The 23,125-nt window shown below is 41.5% G+C and overlaps 1 protein-coding gene across 3 annotated transcripts in view; it reads left to right on the forward strand.

Annotated features, from left to right (window-relative positions):
* Positions 1 to 6,205: 6,205 nt before the first annotated feature.
* LOC121533401 (oxysterol-binding protein-related protein 9) overlaps positions 6,206 to 23,125 on the forward strand; it is a 50,038-nt gene continuing 33,118 nt past the window's right edge. For 2 of the 3 annotated variants that reach the window (XM_041839312.1, XM_041839313.1), the window contains exons 1-3: positions 6,206 to 6,323; positions 10,249 to 10,299; positions 13,240 to 13,318. In XM_041839312.1, coding sequence (XP_041695246.1) covers positions 6,213 to 6,323; positions 10,249 to 10,299; positions 13,240 to 13,318 — 241 coding nt within the window. In that variant the 5' untranslated portion in view covers positions 6,206 to 6,212. Of the gene's footprint in view, positions 6,324 to 10,248; positions 10,300 to 13,239; positions 13,319 to 13,844; positions 13,864 to 23,125 lie in introns of those variants that run through there. The other variant, XM_041839315.1, reaches the window with a different exon arrangement.

The following is a 23,125-nucleotide window of genomic DNA, read 5'->3' on the forward strand; positions in this document are numbered from 1 at the left end:
TATTGCTTATGCAGACAAACTGATCCACCACATTAACCTTATCATCACACCTACGAGGTCTAGGATCCAAATTCACCGCGTCTGCCTTGATGTTCATAAAACTCCACGGACCCCTCTTGTGCAGTGGAACCCAGAACGATATGTGACCACTTGGTTACAGTGCTGTCCTATCAGCACCACGATTCGAAAGGCGTTCAAACCGCTTAAAATAACCCTCAGTCATCATTAAGATATGTTGCCTACGCCTACAGTCCTACTTATCACTTATTATTATTACTACAAATATAAGACTATCACTTATCACAATTGTGCTTGTTTAGTAAAGTTAGATCAAAGCTGAACTAATGTCTTGCAAGATCACATAATGATTAATTCGTATTTTACATAACAAAACTGTATATAAATGGCATATAGTGTAGCAAACAGCCTGGTCTCATAGACTAGACATAAATAGTCAATGTAAATCCGGGACACTCAAATTAGTATGATATGTTACGTTTGGTATGGTTACATAAAACAGAAGGTTACCTAAGGCAAAAACGAATGGAGGGTGGATGGGTGGGCGTATAATGCGAACGTCTAGCAACCCACAGGTTGCATGTTTGAATCTCATTATGGACAACTTTAGCATTTTAGCTAATTAGCAACTTTGCAATTACTTACTATGTTTCAGCTACTTGCAACTACTTGTTAGCCTGTTAGCTAACCCTCCCCCTAACCCTCACCTTAACCCTTTTAGCTAACCCTTCCCGTAACCTAACTCCTAACCCCTAACCCCTAGCCTAGCTAACATTAGCCAGCTAGCTAACGTTAGCTTTAGCCACCTAGCTAACGTTAGCCACAACAAATTGGAATTCGTAACATATCATACATTTTGCAAATTCATAACATATTGTACATTTTGCAAATTCTTAACATATTGTACGAATTCTAATTCGTAACATATCATACAAAATGGATGATGGACATCCACAAATGAATACATACCATACAAAATGTAACATATCATACTAAATGGAGTGTCTCGGATTTACTTACAGAATAATACAAAATTGCTCTATGACCAGGTTGTAGCATAGGTAGGCCTACACTGGGTGTACAAAACATTATGAATACCTTCCTAAAATTGAGTTGCACCCCCTTTTTCCCTCAGAACAGCCTCAATTCGTCGGGGCATGGACTGCAAGGTGTCGAAAGCATTCCACAGGGATGCTGGCCCATGTTGACTCCAATACTTCCCACAGTTGTCAAGTTGTCTGGATGTCCTTTGGGTGGTGGACCATTCTTGAAACACACAGGAAACAGTGTCACCAGCAAAGCACCCCCACACCATAACACCTCCTCCTCCATGCTTTACGGTGGGAACTACACATGCAGAGATCATCCTTTCACCCACACCGCGTCTCACAAAGACACGGCGGTTGGAACCAAAAATCTCCAATTTGGACACATTTCCACCGGTCTAATGTCCATTGCTTGTGTTTCTTGGCCCAAGCAGGTCTCTTCTTATTATTGGTGTCCTTTAGTAGTGGTTTCTTTGCAGCAATTCGACCATGAATGCCTGATTCACACAGTCCCCTCTGAACAGTTGATGTTGAGATGTGTCTGTTACTTGAACTCTTTGAAGCATTTATTTGGGCTGCAATTTCTGAGGTGCAGCTAACTCTAATGAACTTATCCTCTGCAGCAGAGGTAACTCTGGGTCTTCCTTTCCTATGGCGGTCCTCATGAAAGCCAGTTTCATCATAGCGCTTGATGGTTTTTGCGACTGCACTTGAAGAAACTTTCAAAGTTCTTGAAATGTTCCATATTGACTGACCTTCATGTCTTAAAGTAATGATTGACTGTCGTTTCTCTTTGCTTATTTGAGCTGTTCTTGCCATAATATGGACTTGGTCTTTTACCAAATAGGGCTATCTTCTGTATACCCCCCTACCTTGTCACAACACAACTGATTGGCTCAAACGCATTAAGAAGGAAAGAAATTCCACAAATTAACTTTTAAGAAGGCACAACTGTTAATTGAAATGCATTCCAGGTGACTACCTCATGAAGCTGGTTGAGAGAATGCCAAAATTGTGCAAAGCTGTCATCAAGGCAAAGGGTGGCTATTTGAAGAATCTCAAATATAAAATATATTTTCATTTGTTTAACACTTTTTTGGTAACTACATGATTCCATGTGTGTTATTTCATAGTTTTGATGTCTTCACTATTATTCTACAATGTAAAAATAAAGAAAAATCCTTGAATGAGTAGGTGTGTCCAAACTTTTGACTGGTAGTGTATGTCTGAAGCGGTTACAGCAGGGCTGTAGACCTGGGTGGACCCATTGGAGATTAATTTTTATGCTTTACTTGTCAGTGTTCTAAATGGGACATTATTTGTCTTTACTTGACTTGCACAGTACTTGATTTGGGCAGGAGCTCACGGAACTGAGTACCGTCACCTCAAATTTTCTTCTGCTTGAGTTCCTGCACCTCCTATAGAATATTAGCTCAAAGGTATTGAGGAGTTCCTGCACCTAAATATAAACTGTACCGGCACCCTAAATGAGTACCGGCACCTATTTCAGTCCAAGTCAAGCACTGGCCTAAACATGCATACACCATCAGATAGAATTCATTGCAAGCAGTAGGGAGGGGGTGGGAAAACTAAAGGGATATATAGTGAGCTCCAAAAGTATTGGGACAGTGACAATTTTGTTGTTGTTTTGGCTCTGTACTCCAGCACTTTGGATTTGAAATGATACAATGACTATGAGGTTAAAGTACAGACTGTCATATTTAATTTGAGGGTATTTGTTTTGGTTGTGTTTCAGATTATTTTGTGCCCAATAGAAATGAATGGCAAATAATATATAAGATTATAATATGTTTCTAAACACTTCTACAGTGGATGCTCCCATTATTATGGAGAGTCAAGACATGCTAACCTCTCACCATTACAATAACAGTGGAGGTTAGCTTTTTGGGGGGGATATTATATTATTTTCTCACTCATCATTAGTCAGGATTCATTCAGGATTATCCGTAATCATGGTAGCATCCACATTAATGTAGAAGTGTTTAGAAACATATTCTATTCTTATTTACTATAAAAGTAACTTTATGAAAGTCTTAGGTAACATTCAAATATGAAAGAAAATGTATTTCAAAGAACACAATAGCTTTTTCATTAGTTTATGTAACTGTAGGCTATATGTACAAAATAGTAAAACACGAAAACATCACAATTCATGTGTTAAAGCCATCCCAAAGATAATTAATTATTAATTTGTTAAGGGCAGGTCTTAAGGAATGAATTAATGAATTTAAGAAAATGCATTTCAAAAGAACAGAATGCATATTTTAGTTTAAATATATTACTGTGCTTTGAGTGTTGCGAGTACATGCGGGAGTGCATGTAATAGCAGTAAATCTTCCAAAATTAAGGTTATATTTTGAAATAGAGCTCAAGGGAGGAGCGAAAACCCGTAGAAAGTCGGCCCTCTGTGGAATGATTTTGACACGTGTATTACATGCACTAAATTACAGTGATTGTGTAGGACAGGGGTAAGCAACCCTGGTCCTGGAGTGCCACAGGCACTTCTTGTTTTTGATTTAACCAACCTGGAAGACCAGGTTTTGAAGTTAGGCAATCACTGAACTGATCAAATAGCTCAGTTGGTCAGGCGTGGTGCCCAGAACATTTATTTAGTGATTTGCATAGTGAATTATTTTGGACAGATATGAAAATACAGTGGGGAAAAAAAGTATTTAGTCAGCCACCAATTGTGCAAGTTCTCCCACTTAAAAAGATGAGAGAGGCCTGTAATTTTCACCATAGGTACACGTCAACTATGACAGGCAAAATGAGAAAAACATTTCCAGAAAATCACAATGTAGGATTTTTAATGAATTTATTTGCAAATTATGGTGGAAAATAAGTATTTGGTCAATAACAAAAGTTTCTCAATACTTTGTTATATACCCTTTGTTGGCAATGACACAGGTCAAACGTTTTCTGTAAGTCTTCACAAGGTTTTCACACACTGTTGCTGGTATTTTGGCCCATTCCTCCATGCAGATCTCCTCTAGAGCAGTGATGTTTTGGGGCTGTCGCTGGGCAACACGGACTTTCAACTCCCTCCAAAGATTTTCTATGGGGTTGAGATCTGGAGACTGGCTAGGCCACTCCAGGACCTTGAAATGCTTCTTACGAAGCCACTCCTTCGTTGCCCGGGCGGTGTGTTTGGGATCATTGTCATGCTGAAAGACCCAGCCACGTTTCATCTTCAATGCCCTTGCTGATGGAAGGAGGTTTTCACTCAAAATCTCACGATACATGGCCCCATTCATTCTTTCCTTTACACGGATCAGTCGTCCTGGTCCCTTTGCAGAAAAACAGCCCCAAAGCATGATGTTTCCACCCCCATGCTTCACAGTAGGTATGGTGTTCTTTGGATGCAACTCAGCATTCTTTGTCCTCCAAACACGACGAGTTGAGTTTTTACCAAGTAGTTCTATTTTGGTTTCATCTGACCATATGACATTCTCCCAATCCTCTTCTGGATCATCCAAATGCACTCTAGCAAACTTCAGACGGGCCTGGACATGTACTGGCTTAAGCAGGGGGACACGTCTGGCACTGCAGGATTTGAGTCCCTGGCGGCGTAGTGTGTTACTGATGGTAGGCTTTGTTACTTTGGTCCCAGCTCTCTGCAGGTCATTCACTAGGTCCCCCCGTGTGGTTCTGGGATTTTTGCTCACCGTTCTTGTGATCATTTTGACCCCACGGGGTGAGATCTTGCGTGGAGCCCCAGATCGAGGGAGATTATCAGTGGTCTTGTATGTCTTCCATTTCCTAATAATTGCTCCCACAGTTGATTTCTTCAAACCAAGCTGCTTACCTATTGCAGATTCAGTCTTCCCAGCCTGGTGCAGGTCTACAATTTTGTTTCTGGTGTCCTTTGACAGCTCTTTGGTCTTGGCCATAGTGGAGTTTGGAGTGTGACTGTTTGAGGTTGTGGACAGGTGTCTTTTATACTGATAACAAGTTCAAACAGGTGCCATTAATACAGGTAACGAGTGGAGGACAGAGGAGCCTCTTAAAGAAGAAGTTACAGGTCTGTGAGAGCCAGAAATCTTGCTTGTTTGTAGGTGACCAAATACTTATTTTCCACCATAATTTGCAAATAAATTCATTAAAAATCCTACAATGTGATTTTCTGGATTTTGTTTTCTCATTTTGTCTGTCATAGTTGACGTGTACTTTTTTCCCCCACTGTATATATTAGTGATATGATGGGTAAACCTGTAAGCATTACCAAGTGTTATATGCTATTTTACATACACGTAGTGACTGTCAATACATTGTGAATTTTTTCAATTTACTAGGAAAATTGTTAATCCATAAAATGAAGTTCATGGGTAGAAAATACCTTTTCAATATTTTTTTTATTGATTTAGAAAATTATATATAAACATCCCTGAAAGGTATAAATAGCACATTCTCAAAGAAGTGCCTACAGTATTTGTCAAAATGTATCTTGTCTATAGTGTAATATACTTTTGTGTCTCTGGTTTTAGTTATGATTATTTATTTGTTGGGCATTTGTTATGTGTGATATTTGTATATTGTTTTGTACAATGATTGTGTGATGCAATAAATCAATAAAACATTTTAAAATGGCAGAGTATAAAAATAGAAATAAACAGTTTTGAGTCAATTTGATGCTCTGGGCTCGCCTAGTGTTAAATAGTTACATTTGTGGCCGCCAAGCCTACTATCTCCTGGTAGCTGAACCAGTGAGAGGTTGGCAAGCCTATTGTGATTATTACTGTTGGATCAGGGCATTATGTTCTAGTCTCATAGTATTTTAATTATAGGCCTATGGTTTATTATGTGTAGGTCTATGTGAGTCGCATGTTAAATGCAAGATTCATGGATTTCCGTAGGCTATGCTTTTATGACAAATTTTGTCCCACTTACATTTTTGCTGGCCCTGCCATCAATGGATTTCTGCCTATGCCACTGGGTTACAGAATACGGTGGTTACATCAATTTAGATGGATATAAAGAGCATTGGGATTTACTTTTTCTAAGCAAAATTATAACTTTTGAAATGTTTGACAATCTGTCAAAAGTCTTGCCATCCTGTGACGTACGTAGTACGAGTCGTTTTTTCTCTCCATACAGACTCCTCCCCCAGAATCTTGGCCAAGTGTAAAGATGGCGTCCATCGTGGAGGGACCGCTGAGCAAATGGACTAATGTCATGAAAGGTTGGCAGTATCGCTGGTTTGTTTTGGACTACAATGCGGGTTTACTGTCATACTACACGGTGCGTATTGTCTTGTTGTTGATAATGAATAAGCCGATAAACTCCTGGGGTCCGGTAGTATTAGTTACCAATGCTTGTCAAAACCGAGCACTGGAGTGGGGACAGCGGCCTGTGTGCCAGGAGTTGGGATTGGGAATCTCAGCTGGTAGAAAAGGGCGGGGACTTTCCGCGAGAGATCCATTATTGACCAATCATATCCATGCTGGAGGACCAACTAACAAATTAAATGCCAGTATTTTCTTTACTTCCTGGAATTCCGAGAATGTAGCTAACAGTGCTAACTACGATGTGCTGTGTTATTTTCCCTGTTGCTAGTCTGCAACATTTATCATTCTATTTCTCATGTCCATGTTTTGCTGTCAGTTATGCTTCAACACTGTTGATTATTCGAAGCATTGAAAGCAACGTAGCAGGAGTAATTATAAGCATGTCAACAAAAGGAGACAAGGTTAGCTAACTAGTCAAGTGAAAGTGAACACCTTTTTTTTTTTGCCTGTTTGCTTGCTTAGCCTGATTGCCTGCGTAACAAAACAGGATTGTATAATTCACAATAATGGTCTAATGTCACCAGAGGCAAAGAGTTAGCAGACATTGCCTTACCATGCCATCCCTCTTGTTGAGTTTTAGTTAACAAGCTTTGTCGCAAAAGCCGAAGGCAGGTGTGTCATTGATTGCACCCGTCATAAAGCTACATAAGCTGCTACCGATATTTCGACAGCCCCCACACTCAGTTGACAACCTAAGCCACTTGATTCTACAATTTCAACAGCCTGACACTTTGGTGGGTAAACTGAGGGATGGGGCTGGACAAATGTAACTATTGACAGGTCTATGTATGAATTCAATATCTATGATATTTTAAAGCCGAAGAAAGGCAAATTAGCTACATCGTTTGTTTACAAACATTCAAATGACAGCAAAACGTGAACAATGCACAAATACAGCCTTAGATCTTTGGTTATAATAGGATAATACAGTTGCACAAACTACTAGTTAGTAACCTCTTATAGCTAAGTCAAGAATCATTGGGAAAACACTGTGGCCAGTTTATTAGGTACACCACCCAGTTCACGAAAATGGTTCCTCCTACAGACAGTGAGTCACGTGGCCGTGGCTTGCTATATAAGGCAGACAGACATCGAGGCATTCAGCTACTGTTCAATTGAACGTTAGAATGGGCAAAACGAGTGACCTAAGCGACTTTGAGCGTGGTATTATTGTCGGTGCCAGGCGCGCTGGATCCAGTATCTCTGAAACGTCCGGCCCTCTTGGGCTTTTCACGCACGACAATGTCTACAGTCATGGTCAAAAGTTTTGAGAATGACAAGTATTGGTCTTCACAAAGTTCGCTGCTTCAGTGTTATGAGATATTTTCAGATGTTACTATGGTATACTGAAGTATAATTACAAGCATTCCATAAGTGTCAAAGGCTTTTATTGACAATTACATTAAGTTTATGCAAAGAGTCAATATTTGCAGTGTTGACCCTTCTTTTTCAAGACCTCTGCAATCTGCCTTGGCATGCTGTCAATTAACTTCTGGGCCACATCCTGACTGATGGCAGCTCATTCTTGCATAATCAATGCTTGGAGTTTGTCCGAATTTGTGGGTTTTTGTTTGTCCACCCGCCTCTTGAGGATCAACCACAAGTTCTCAATGGGATTAAGGTCTGGGGAGTTTCCTGGCCATGGACCCAAAATGTCGATGTTTTGTTCCCGAGCCACTTAGTTATCACTTTTGCCTTATGGAATGGTGCTCCATCATGCTGGAAAAGGCATTGGTCGTCACCAAACTGTTCTTGGATGGTTGGGAGAAGTTGCTCTCGGAGGATGTGTTGGTACCGTTCTTTATTCATGGCTGTGTTCTTAGGCAAAATTGTGAGTGAGCCCACTCCCTTGGCTGAGAAGCAACCCCACACATGAATGGTCTCAGGATGCTTTACTGTTGGCATGACACAGGACTGATGGTAGCGCTCACCTTGTCTTCTCTGGACAAGGTGTTTTCCGGATGCAATCGGAAAGGGGGTTCATCAGAGAAAATGACTTTACCCCAGTCCTCAGCAGTCCATTCCCTGTACCTTTTGCAGAATATCAGTCTGTCCCTGATGTTTTTCCTGGAGAGAAGTGGCTTCTTTGCTGCCCTTCTTGTTACCAGGCCATCCTCCAAAAGTCTTTGCCTCACTGCGCGTGCAGATGCACTCACACCTGCCTGCTGCCATTCCTGAGCAAGCTCTGCACTGGTGGTGCCCCGATCCCGCAGCTGAATCAAGTTTAGGAGACGGTCCTGGCGCTTGCTGGACTTTCTTGGGAGCCCTGATGCCTTCTACACAACAACTGAACCTCTCTCCTTGAAGTTCTTGATGATCCGATAAATGGTTGATTTAGGTGCAATCTTACTAGCAGCAATATCCTTGCCTGTGAAGTCCTTTTTGTGCAAAGCAATGATGACGGCACGTGTTTCCTTACAGGTAACCATGGTTAAGAGGAAGAACGATGATTTCAAGCACCACCCTCCTTTTAAAGCTTCCAGTCTGTTATTCTAACTCAATTAGCATGACAGAGTGAACTCCAGCCTTGTCCTCATCAACACTCTCACCTGTGTTAACGAGAGAATCACTGACATGATGGCAGCTGGTCCTTTTGTGGCAGGGCTGAAATGCATTGCCATCATCAAAACTGAGGTAGCAGACTTTGTGAAAATTAGTATTTGTGTCATTCAAAACTTTTGACCACGACTGTAGGGTTTACCGTGAATGGTGCGACAAACAAAAAAATATCGAGTCAGCGGCAGTCCTGTGGGCGAAAACAGCTCGTTGATGAGCGGTTGAAGGAGAATGGCAAGAATCATGCAAGCTAACAGGCGGGCCACAAAGAGGCAAATAATGGTGCAGTACAACAGTGGTGTGCAGAACTGCATCTCGGAACGCACAACTCGTCGGTCCTTGTCACGGATGGGCTATTGCAGCTGACGACCACTCCTATCAGCCGGTGGGCACTCGATCACCAGCACTAGACAATTGAGAAATTGAAAAACATCGCCTGGTCCGACGAATCCTTGTTCCTCTTGCGTCATGCTCATGGCAGAGTCAGGATTTGGCATAAGCAGCGTGAGTCCATGGCCCCATCCTGTCTGGTGTCAACGGTCCCTTGATACCAATTGAGCAACGTTTCCATGCCCTGAAGAATTCTGGCTGTTCTGAAGGCAAAGGGGAGGGTCCAACCCAGTACTAGATGGGTGTACCTAATAAACTGGCCATTGAGTGTATATGACCATTGAACAGAAGGAACTTCATGAAAATAATATGCTCCACTGTGTCACATCAACAATCTATCTCACAGGTAACCATAAATATGCCTCTTTTACTGTCATTCACAAAGATGGAAGGTTTCACGAAACGGGTAGGCTAAACTCAATATCTCAATCAAACTATCTGCTGACGCTAAACAATGTGACTCTACAGTGAATGACAGTAATAGGGGCACTTTCGGTTACAGTGTATGTCATCTATAGCCTGAGTGCTATCATGTTAACTTCTTGTTACTCATTGTAATGCCAAACATTTGGCTTGACAATGACCAATGAAGTTGGCAAGAGCGCAAACAGATCTGGAACCATGCTATGTCATATATATATATATATATATATATATATATATATATATACATACACATACATTAGCTATGCATGTCATACTTGCAGATGAGATGCAAACCTAGGGCACTTACAATTCAGGCTTGCAGTGATTTTTATCAGACAATCTTGGCTTGCTGTATGTATTAAGTTCAAAGAACTTTCCACACGTAAACTTGATAATTAAAAACGTAAACTTGGAGTGGATGTGTGTGTGAACGGAGTAGGCAGATTATTTGTATTTTTTAAAAATAGTATTCGTGAAACCTAATTTGTTCTCCTCTTCATTTTCAGTCCAAGGACAAGATGATGCGTGGCTCTAGAAGAGGCTGTGTGCGGCTCAGGGTAAGGAACTGGTTTAGGTTGTCAAGCCTGTTGTTCATCGTCTGCTTGGAGGGAGAGTCTGCACCACTTGATTGAGTAGCTATTTTTCCTAACAAGCCTAATTATTTTCAGTGTTCTTTGTCTATGCAATACAACAGGGGTATTCAACCAGGGGTCCATGGCCGGTACTACAGGGGGTCCATGAAAATGTATTTATAATAAATGCATTTTGTATTATATACCTACAGTAGAAAAGAGGAGAATATCTTATTTCTCAACTCCTAATATTGAGTAAATTACACTCATTGGAGCCAATTATACTCACTGTATACTTATACTATCTGACACAATCCTGTCTCGTAGCTCTGCGGACAATTCCTTCGACCTCATGGCTTGGTTGTTGCTCTGACATGCACTGTCAACTGTGGGACCTTATATAGACAGGTGTGTGCCTTTCCAAATCATGTCCAATCAATTGAATTTACCACAGGTGGACTCCAATCAAGTTGTGGAAACATCTCAAAGATGATCAATGGAAACAGGATGCACCTGAGCTCAATTTCGAGTCTCCTAGCAAAGGGTCAAAATACTTGTTATTTGATTTTTTTTCAAAAATGGCTTACAACCTGTTTTCGCTTTGTCATTAAGGGGTATTGTGTGTAGATTGATGAGGATTTGTATTTATTTAATTCATTTTAGAATAAGGCTGTAACGGTACAAAATGTGGAAAAAGTCAAGGGGCCTGAATACTTTCTGATTTCACTGTATGTGGAGAGGTCAAAATAATGAAACCGTTTACCATATCTATTAATTTTAAAATGTTGATTAATTCTCCTTGCCATTATTTACATTTTAGTCATTTAGCAGACGCTCTTATCCAGAGCGACTTACAGTTAGTGCATACATTTTCATACTGGCCCCCCGTGGGAAACGAACCCACAACCCTGGCGTTGCAAGCGCCATGCTCTACCAACTGAGCTACAGGGGACCACAACCATTATCATTAACATGATGAGGCAAGACGTGAAAAATAAAAGTTTGCTAAGGTATGATGGGGGTCCCTGGGTCACCGGTTTGCCTGGGAAGGGGTCCCTAAGCAAGAAAAGGTTGAAGACCCCTGCAATACAAGGTTATTAAATATAAGCACTTACTATGGTTGTGTAAAAATATTGCCACTAGATGGCAGTATTTGATGTGTTACTTCTACTTGGACTACTAGACTGTTACAAAATAGGATTTTAATGCAGGGTTTCCTAAAGGATCCTAGCTGGCCCATTGTGTCTTGCCCCTTTCCCCCCCTTCTGTCCTCAAGGAATTAAGCATACTTAATTTAGTAGCAAATGGTTCTCAGATCTGTTTGACTTTGAGCCAAATCAGAAGTTTTACTTTTAAAGCTTGACAAATATAATGACATTTCTTGGGGGCAGACTTGTTTAACATATAGTGTTTATCAAGAGTAGGCCTATCACACTGCGTAGTTATCTTAGTTTAGTTTTTTAACCTTTTAGTTTTGGCAGTAATTCGTGAGGGATCTGACGCAAAACCCCATGTCAGAACCTGTTTCTTTTTGCCTAGACACAATAACAAGACCTTCAAAGACATCACACACACTCGGATATCTACATACAGAGTAGCTTTGAGAAAAAAACATTGGCTAGATTCTATTCGATCGTTGTAAGAGGTTTCATGCCAGCAACTAAATTGATAAGCTTATTTTTCTTGTTGGTCAGTCAGATGATAGATAATGGAATTAAGGAGACAACATTTCTCATGTGTTTCATCAGTTTTGTGTGCTGGTTTTAAAGGGAAATGAGCATGTTATCTCAGTACTATCATACTACTGTGCTATACATTTGACTACTTCCAGTAGTTAGTATTTACGATTCCCCTCCTTAGCTTTAGACTGTTGAGACAGTACTGTGGATTTTACTTATGACTTGTGGAATTTTCTCCTCAGACACACATGTAGGTTGAACGCACACTATGTGTATAAACACACATATATTAGTCTACATTATTTATAGTCTAATTCCACTCATGGTTAGTTGAACTCGCGTTCCTCATTTTGTACCAATGCCTTTGTCTGAATCTGTGTGAAGCCAGCAGCCAGGGCATTGTCTTTTAATGAGTCATCACATAGTGGTTCTAATATGATAATGGACACCTACACCTCATCAGCAGTACATGGGAAGTCTTAAAGTAACATTCCAGTGAAAATCTCACTTTTAAAAGTTCATATTCTGTTAACACATACCAAAATAATGTTGTTGATTCATCCTACGCTCGTATTTGTGGCCAAAGCGAGAAAGAACACTTCAAAGCCCCACCTCAAACTTGTATCTCAAACAGACCGTTTAAAAAATGCTTGCTATTTCCTCAGAGGATGATGTCATCCTTCTGAGGAGGATGAGCTGGCCAATCAGCGGTCTACTCGCATGAACATTTTCATTGACCGGTATACGCCCGCACCATTCTGTTGTTGGGGTACGCCCACACCATTCCAACACAGAAAAGCTGCTTTTTAACAACTTAATTACAATTTTTTGGAAGGAAATCTATTTCACTAATATTGTAAATAATTATAGGTGATATTTCATGGAAACACTGGACAGTTACTTTAATGCAGATTTGTGATTATCATACATTCTTGACTTAATTAAAAGATAAGCATATGCCATTTTCTTTTTTTCAGGTTGGTTTTGGCTGGCAGGCAGGTTTGAGATATACTGTTGCTAGGTGCCATGCCACAGCCATAGCTCTGCAGTGTTTTTCTTTCCTTCCTTCCTTGCTGCTGGTCCCTAATGTCTGTCTCTTCTACCCTTTCCTGCCTCTCTCACTCCACCCAGACACCCCCTCCTCTTTTCCTCCTTCTCCTTTGCCTTGGTAGGTGTGTGATAGAGAGTGAGCAAGAGAGAGGGATGGTGACGTCTCACTGCCTCCTCTTCCTTTTTGCTTTCCCAGGGAGCTGTAATAGGAATCGATGACGAGGACGACAGCACATTCACCATCACTGTGGACCAGAAGACTTTCCATTTTCAAGGTGAGTCTCTTGTTCTTTTCCTTCTCCTCTCCCTCACCTCCCACTGTGCTCACTTCCCTGTCGTTTGGTGTGAATCCATCAATGTTGCATACTGCCGGCTGCTCACATGTAGGCTCTCTTTGTAGCTTGTTCTCTCTCGCGCGCTCTCGCGCACTCTCGCTCTTTCCAGCCTTTTTTAAAAACATTTTTAAGGAGGATTATTCTGTCGGTGCTCCAACACAAGCAGACACACACGTCGAGCTCTAGGCATTTGAATGGCTCGTCGTATAGAGGCTAAAGCAAGATTTATTCCACACCAAGATTATTCTGTAATGGAAAGAAGCGAAGGAGGCAGATCTTTTTTTGGGGGGGAGATTGCTTGCATTTTCTACCGCCTCTGGGAATAAAGAAATACTGCTGAGCTGAGCTGCACTGCCGATCCACACCCTGAACACCGGCACTCTACAGAGACAGGACTGGTCCCCTTCCCTTCCCAGACCCTCCTCACCCCACCCCCTTCCTCCGGGCTGCACCGTCCATCTACCCAGCGGACCTCTCTCCTCCAGGTCTCTAACCTCCTTTACCCTGTCACCTCCATTGCTCCCCCCACACAGCCACCACTACCTCCACCGCCACCAACATTCTGTCCACGGTGGGCCCATTTCCACCTCCTCCATGCCCTCTCCCATTGCTATGTTCCGAAACTGTATGCTGTGGCTCTACAATAGGAAGGGTAAGGAGATGCATGATGTCTGCATGCTGGCCTCTGTTAGCAGGTCGAAGGGCATGGCTCGGTGAAGCAGTGGTAGTAACCTTTTCCTAGGCATTTGTGTTTGTTTTAGTAGCTTACTGCTTGGTTTGATTTACTGTTTATTTTTGTATTTTTTTATAGTGGTTTACCATGGAAGAAGTATCGTATGTTAAATGTATCTTTTAGAAAATATTTTTAGGATTGATGGTTTAAATAAACAATTTTTGAAAGATTGTTTCTATGAGGTGCATTGTGAGGTCACCTGTGTTTATTAAGATTATGATCATTGAGGTAGGCGAATTCTATAATATTATTATCAGTCTGATTCAATTTGAGATTCATTTCATATATCAAGTTGGTCGAGTCCTAATTCTATGGTCATAACCATGTTTTCATTTTGTCTTTTGGTCTACTTGCTCTATTATGCGTATCCAGTAAATGTCATCTGAGTTCACCCTTTAAATGATGCACCCATGAAAGACTTTTGGATTCCTATCTCTGGTGGTGAAAATGGCTGCTCCTCCAGATGATGCCTCCAAGTTATTATAAGATTACGTGGAAAAGATTAGCACTTCACAGCCATTTACCCATCTACTACCCAAGCCTATAATAATTATTTTTAATCACCTACATCACAACAAGGAACATACTAATTTGCACTTGAAAAGGATACCAAAGATGTGGGCTACTCTCCCAGATGTTGCCTGCTGGCGATGCACAACTCGGTTGTATACATCCTTGTAAAGGATCCAGCTGATGTTACACACATTTATTCTGGTGTGGTGCTGCGGCAGGCAAGCAGGGGGGCTGTATCGGAGGAGGGGGAGGAGGAGGAGGAATAGAGCAGAGCATGGGTGAGGTATGGGGCAGCTACAGATGAAGGCTGCAGAGGGAGCGAGAGTGAGAATCTGTATTTCTATTTAGAGGGGCATCCATAATTCATCAGGCTCTTTTCCTGGCGGAGCATCAGAGCTGCATGAGAGCCCGTCACCCCCCGCTTAGCCTGGGAAACTGCTGAATGCATTGGCCAAGCCCACAATGAACAGGTCGCCTGTTGTAGAGAGGGTGTCTAGTGGTTCTGGTAATGTATGACATACCCAGTCTTTGGAGTATACAGTGGGTCCTCATTTAGTAGTTGCGTAATACCGCGGCACAGCGTGCGGGATGCTGCGGTATGGTATGGCATGTTACAGTGCATGACGTCATAGTATTTACTGTTAGCCATTGTTGCCTTTTAATGCCTGTTCGAACCACCAGAAGGCATTTTTGAGGGCATCTTTATGAAGCTTGCTTGCTTCCTTTTCCAAATAATCCTTCAGAGGTCCATGCAAGCCAGATGTTTTGATTGCAATACCCTATCTGAAAGAGCATATTCCAAGGTTTTTAATGAACCAAGTTTTTCCAAACAACTCAAAAATATTGCCCAGATGGTCTCTGTTTCAAAATATGTTTTCCTAGAATAACCGCAGCTCCATGCGTATCCTGCTAGCAACAATCAGCAAATACCCATTTGGGGAAAATATCCTTTCTATTTTATTCTATTGTATTCCATATTCGTATTGTAAAATATACACTGAGTGTACAAAACATTAGGAACACCTGCTCTTTCCATGACAGACTGACCAGGTGAAAGCTATGATCCCTTATTGATGTCACCTGTTAAATCCACTTCAATCAGTGTAGATGAAGGGGAGGAGACGGTTAAATAAGGATTTTTATGCCTTAGGACAATTGAGACATGAATTGTATATGTGTGCCATTCAGAGGGTGAATGGGCAAGACAAAATATGTTTAAGTGCCTTTGAACAGGGTATGGTAGTAGGTGCCAGGTGCACCGGTTTGAGTGTGTCAAGAACTGCAACACTACTGGGTTTTTCACGCTCAACAGTTTCCCTTGTGTATCAACCACCACTCAAAGCATATCCAGCCAATGGCAGGCCAGTGGTCGAAAACAAGTCTTTGATAGGGCTGTGACGGTAATTGGATAACTGTGACATTGACGGTTTTGGGTAAAGACCATCATGAAAATAAAATAACTGTCAAAATCCTTAAACTAACTTTTATTTTTAAAATATAATTTATCAACTTTATTTTAATATAGATATACCTTACCCATAGCGGGAGTGTTAACTATTGATTATATGGTGTTGTTTTGCTAACTTAGTCTGTCTATTAAACTGTATACATCTCCTTCTCTTTCCAACTATCTTTTGATGCGCTGCAATCAGCAAATCTGCTATATGCACGGATAGGAGAGATTCTTTGAAGGTCAATTCAGTTCATTGAAGAGGGGAGGGGGTGGGGTAAAAAGCGGGGACCCAGGGCTAACTATAATACCTATAGATCCTATAGCCTACAGGGTGGGTGGGGTGGATGGGTAGCCTGTGCCCTTTTTCATTGTTACAGTAAATCGGAGGAGTGAGGTGAAAAAGATGGCTCTCGTAGCAAAAAATGTATAGCAGCGCTTCTTTGGGCACATTTTGGTTACAAACCTAAAGACGATGGAGAAACAGATGACTTGGACCAGTCTGTTTGCAGAACATGCGCAAAAACATACCTACTAAGAATTCCAGCACCACAAACGGGACACTGATAAATGACGAGCACTGGTAGACAGTGTAACTCGTTATGTAGTAATAGGAATGGTGCCCTTCAGAATGGTGGAGAAACCCACCTTCAAAGAAATGCTCTGTAAATTTGACAGACTATACGAGTTACCGGAGAGAAATTACAGTATTTCTCTCAAATAGCGGTCCCTACCTTGTTCAACAAGGTGGAGGTTCAGAAAGCTAAAGGATGTATTTTTTTTAATTGTTTTTATTAGATTTTATTTGCACTGACCACAGACATGTGGTCAAGTGTAAATATGACTGGACACATAAATCCCGCTGTTTGGAAACATGCCGGAATCCCACACAGACGGCAACCTGGCCGAAGCCCTGCGTTCGGGCTTGACTGGGCCCTTGTCGAAAATAAACTGTCCTGTATCGCCACAGACAACGGGGCCAACATTGTGGCAACTGAACTGGCCTTGGCTAAATTGCTTTGGCCACAATCTCCATCTCGCCGTCACCAACGGCCTGAACAGCGAGAGCACACGCACAGGCTGGGCTCTAGGCCTATGTAGAACTCTGGTGGGCACTTTTTCACAGAGCTGGTGAAAAGAGAGACCTAGTGAAGGCCCAAACGGAGCTGAACCTCACAAATCACAGCCTCATTCTAGTGAGAAATCAGCTATAATAACCATTTTATTTATAGCATATTCAATGTTAAAAGAATAAGCTATGCTATGTGAAATTATTGTTCATGTATAATTATGGTATTCAGATGCCCTAGGAAATAAACAAATAAAATAGGCACATTTCAGGAGCAGTTTCGCAGACACAGATTAAGCCTAATCCTAGACTAAATTGCACTTTTAAACTGGACCAACTGCAATTGCATTTCTCAGACATGGTTTAAAATAGTCTGATTTACCCTAGTCTAGATTTAAAGTCTGATTTCCAGAAGGACTATATAGAGTTCATCTAGATCTAAGTGAGGCAGGTTTAACTTCAGATTAATGGATGTTGGCCCCCAGGTTGACCTTGGCAATGGAGGATAATTGATTAACTGGACAATTTCAATGATGATCAAAGAGCACCACCAAGGCCAGACAGAAGGGCAGTTATAGACAGGAGCAACCCACTGAATGATTTTGATTAAATCAATTTCCGTAACCATTTTACGTATGTACAAAGAAAATGCAGCTGACATTTGTTTGCTTGAACCAAGCCTTTCATCTGACTCTCTTCGGGGAAGGCCCATCCCTCCTTCCCTGCAAGTACTGATCACCTTGAAGGTTATGGCATCTGGAACCTTTCATCGTGAAACAGGATATTTGTGTGGTGCAAGTGAACCGACTGTATGCAGAATAGTCCACAAAGTCTGCAATGTGAACTGAAAGACAATTACATCAAGTTCCCTGATGCTGCTGCCCAAGCCAACTACAAGGTAAAGTTGTATGAATATGGGAACTTCCATGGAGTAATTGGCTGTATAGATGGATGTCATATTCCCATCAAGTGTCCCTCTACAGCAGATGCCGAGGAGTACAGTAATCTTAAACTGGTTCTCAATAAATGTACAAAGTGTGTGCACTCCCAATTTGCAGTTCTCCAACATTGTTGCACGTTGGAAAGGGGCAACTCATGACTCAAGGATTTTCCAAAACTCCTCTTTGTATGCGCAGCTTGAAGGAGGACAACAAAGTGGAACCATACTTGGTGACAGTGGGTATGCACAGACCAACTTCTTGTTCATCCCCTATCTTCATGCAATACGAACTGAGCAACAACGATACAACCAAGTTCATATCTGCACCAGAGATGTAGTGGAGCGCATGTTTGGTGTATGAAGAGTCGTTTCCAGTGTCTCAGAAATACATTGCGCTTTCAACGAAGAAGATGCTGAATTGTCATAATTGCAACAGCAGTGCTTCATCATTACCTCAAACAGCATGGCTGCCCAGATACTCGCATTGAAGATTAGGATGACCCAGATGTTCCCATGGTTGAGGCAGACAATGACAGAAATGGACAAACCTTCAGAGATTATTTTGCTTTGCAGCATTTCTCTTAACAAAGATAGCTTAAGTGATTGAAGGAAACCATAGCAATGGATTGGTAACAGGTTTTTGATTCAGAAATGGAAATATTAGGACCCCGAACTGGTGCGAGAAGATTCAGAGCACATTGGTACTGCTGCTGCTTCCTGTTTCTCTCCTCCTGCTTCATAGCCAATTCAACATTAAAGATTTGCGTCTTCATATCATGCTCTTCTATTAAATACATTAGTTTGTATTCCATGGCCAGTTTCTCATGCATGCTCAGCCTCTTTGTCTTTGTCCTCCGGCTCAGGTTAGTGACACAATCTTCAGTCCTGGCTGCTGCAGATGTAGGGGGCTGACCTTCATCCTCTTAAGAGAAGTCCCCTCCAAACGATGGCGATCATCAGCCTCTAGAAAATGATTACATTGCTGCATTAGAGAACATTAGTTCTTCAAGAGTTGAGTTCATTACAGCATTTTTATTATGGGCGTGCAACAGATGACTGACAACATTACATATTCCCTGCAGTCCGGGGATGGCACATGTTGAATGAATGTGTCCTGCCAAATGAGGATTGGAACGGTCCCCCATCTAAACTGTCCAAATGGTCATCATCTGGGATACCTTCCTGGCTATCAATTATCCCGGTTAACGTCCCTCAGCTCATCAGTCTCTGGTCTTACCAGTCTTGAAACACTCCTTACGAGCAACAGCATTTGTCTTCTTTAAGTTGATTTCTGTTTTTCCACAGGACCGTAGAAAGATGAGACAATATAGAAATGATATTAGTAATTATGTATAATATTGTTTGTTACATTTCTGTCACACATACATTTAGGCCATACTGTGTTGTTACACAAGAAAACTAACATTTCAAAGTGACTGATTTGTAAAAGTGGGCCAACAATAAATACAGTATCTTACCTGAAGTTGTTGTAGCGTCCTTTTTGTTTACTTTTTCATTTGAATTCATTACAAATGATAGTCCAGGCATTCTTCTTGTTTTCTGTTGAATCATGCTGTTTGTTGTCAATAATTGGGTGGTTTGACACAATTCGCTTCAAGAGTTTTGCTGTGAAGAGAAGACAATGAAAAGTAATCTGTTTTTTAGTTATAAAAATTCTCAATTTACAGTAATTGAGCTAACAGTTAGTGGCACTTGCAGAGCATATCCCCGGTGAGTGTGCATATTCACTGTCTTTATCATTGGGTCAGTGTGACTTGAAAGTTGTATGAAAAAAATATTCTGTAGTAGAATTTTATAAAAGACCACATTTTCCCCATTCAAATAAAGGAAAATAAACATATCTGACCTAGCCTAGTCCTCCACGTGTTGTGAACAGTGATTTTAGTTATATTAGCCTAAATAATGAATATCCATTTTACTCACACATTAGAAATAGTCTGCTATCTTACATAATTCTGCAACTGTGATGATGCATGGAATGCTTTATATTTTTTAGAGTGAAAATTTGCTTCCCCAAACTTGAGACTCAAGCGCCGCCTGTGAGTTAGTTGTACAAATCTTTGGTAATAGGCTACAGTCCAGTTACAGCTTCTTCTGACAAAGTAGAAACAAAAAAAGACGTGTATTTTCCCGGGTGTGAGCTGTTGTGCATGCGGGACAGAGTAAGAGCAAGTCTTACACTATTCTAAATTCATTCATCCTCTTCTTCATCCTCATCATTCAGTTCATTCAAATTAAATCGTGAAGTCGTGCACAATTATCAGTTTCTATCTGGTTTCTATCGCCTATAGCGAGGAGAGAGAAAGTGCTAGGTACCAACTCTTTACATTGTACCCAAAAGCATTATCAGCGGACAAACTCCCCCTTGCGGTGGTCTAGCGCAATGACACAGGAATGCAATGTAACGTACTATACCACAACTTACCTCATCTCGAAACTTACTTCAACCCCCTCGCTCTCCTCCAATCAAGATACTACTTTATTGTGTTTACCAAAAACTGCTGTGCGTCACGCCATTATTGAAACTGCTGTGCGACACTCTCCTTATTACAGAACATTCCATTCATTTAGCCAAATGGTGGGAGGCAGAAGAGGTGAACAATAAATAATTCACATCCTTTGGAGGAAGGCTGCAGAGCAGTTTTGATTAGTGTGTTTTTAGGAATGTGATAATGAATAAGCAGAGAGGAAATGGAGTCATGTCATCTGCTGCTTGTTAGACACACTGCTAGTGCCTGTCTGAACACTGTCACCTTGCTGAAGGCTCTCGGGTCTTTCCACTGCCCATCTCCTCTGTATCTCTCTGAGCCTGGCTGTCAGTAATAAGACGTGCTCTGGAGAATGGCCTCTTTGTGGCCCAGGAGTTGCACTTTGCTTTCAGCCAGAGGAGCCACTCTACCTTTCTGGGGAGAAGGGAAGCATTAGGCCCTAATTGGGTTGTGAGAACGTGCCATGTCATGGCCTGTTTGGGCTCAGTGTTTAACACGTAGGCACTGCACAGGTTTCTGACCTGCCTGGGCCTCAAACCACCACAGTCATACTAAGAGTTCAGATTTTCCCAGTTCATATTATGTGAATGAGGGAAATTGTAACCATGAGGACTACCAAAACTGAAGTGTGTTTTTTTTCTGTACAAACAATAGTTTTATTGGTCTCCATGTTATGTAAGTGTTCAATATATTTGATTATTGTTAATGATTTGCTGTTGCTATCACTTCATCAGCAATGTCTGTAGCCTATATCACACTCAAGACTGACCCCAGTAATGATTGTTGGTGTTATGACAGACGGTGTATCCTCTCATGAGACTGCATCCCTCTGTGAGTAAGGAGTGGCCATGTTTGGGATGCACACAGGGATAGCACATTGCTTGGTTGCAGGTCACAGATAGGTGTGGAACTGACCAAACAGTGCATCCTCACTGTAACACAAAGAGCATAATTAGCTCTTTACATGCCATGCAACCAAGTAGTAACTACTACTGCTTTCACATAGGATTGATGGTAGTTTGCCTGTAACAAAAAATTGGTCAATGTTTATATGACCACCTTACAAACAAGCCCATTTTTGACTCATTCTTGCCTGCGTACACCTTTTGTACCTCCTGTGTGCATGCCGGCATGCTGGGGACCAGTGGTAGTAGTGGTGTGCAGATGTGGGTGAGCAAAGTTTTCCTGAATTATTTCTAACATATACAGTCGTGGTCAAAGTTTTGAGAATGACACAAGTATTGGTCTTCACAAAGTTCGCTGCTTCAGTGTTATGAGATATTTTTGTCAGATGTTACTATGGTATACTGAAGTATAATTACAAGCATTCCATAAGTGTCAAAGGCTTGTACATTAAGTTTATGCAAAGAGTCAATATTTGCAGTATTTTCTGGCTGTGTTCTTAGGCAAAATTGTGAGTGAGCCCACTCCCTTGGCTGAGAAGCAACCCCACACATGAATGGTCTCAGGATGCTTTACTGTTGGCATGACACAGGACTGATGGTAGCGCTCACCTTATCTTCTCCGGACAAGGGTGTTTTCCAGATGCCCAAACAATCGGAAAGGGGATTCAGAGAAAATGACTTTACCCCAGTCCTCAGAAGTCCAATCCCTGTACCTTTTGCAGAATATCAGTCTGTCCCTGATGTTTTTCCTGGAGAGAAGTGGCTTCTTTGCTGCCCTTCTTGACACCAGGCCATCCTCCCAAAAGTATTTGCCTCACTGTGCGTGCCGATGGACTCACACCTGCCTGCTGCCATTCCTGAGCAAGCTCTGCACTGGTGGTGCCCCGATCCCGCAGCTGAATCAAGTTTAGGAGACGGTCCTGGCGCTTGCTGGACTTTCTTGGGCGCCCTGATGCCTTCTACACAGCAATTGAACCTCTCTCCTTGAAGTTCTTGATGATCCGATAAATGGTTGATTTAGGTGCAATCTTACTAGCAGCAATATCCTTGCCTGTGAAGTCCTTTTTGTGCAAAGCAATGATGACAACACATGTTTCCTTGCAGGTAACCATGGTTAACAGAGGAAGAACAATGATTTCAAGCACCACCCTCCTTTTAAAGCTTCCAGTCTGTTATTCTAACTCAATCAGCATGACAGTGATCTCCAGCCTTGTCCTCGTCAAAACACTCTCGCCTGTGTTAACGAGAGAATCAGTGACATGATGGCAGCTGGTCCTTTTGTGGCAAGGCTGAAATGCAGTGGATATGTTTTTGGGGGATTACGTTCATTTTCATGGCAAAGAGGGACTTTGCAATTAATTGCAATTCATCTGATCACTCTTCATGACATTCTGGAGTATATGCAAATTGCCATCACCAAAACTGAGGCAGCAGACTTTGTGAAAATTAGTATTTGTGTCATTCTAAAAACTTTTGACCACGACTGTACAGACCTGATTTTCATAAGCAAAGTGGAAATAAAATGAAAGTGAATCTCTCATGAAGTTTTATGACTTGTACAAATATTTTATGAGATACAAATATTGTATAAAATACACTACCGGTTTGCCAAGAGTTTGCAAAGCTG

This window comes from Coregonus clupeaformis, chromosome 20, assembly GCF_020615455.1.
Source record: "Coregonus clupeaformis isolate EN_2021a chromosome 20, ASM2061545v1, whole genome shotgun sequence".
NCBI lineage: Eukaryota > Metazoa > Chordata > Actinopteri > Salmoniformes > Salmonidae > Coregonus > Coregonus clupeaformis.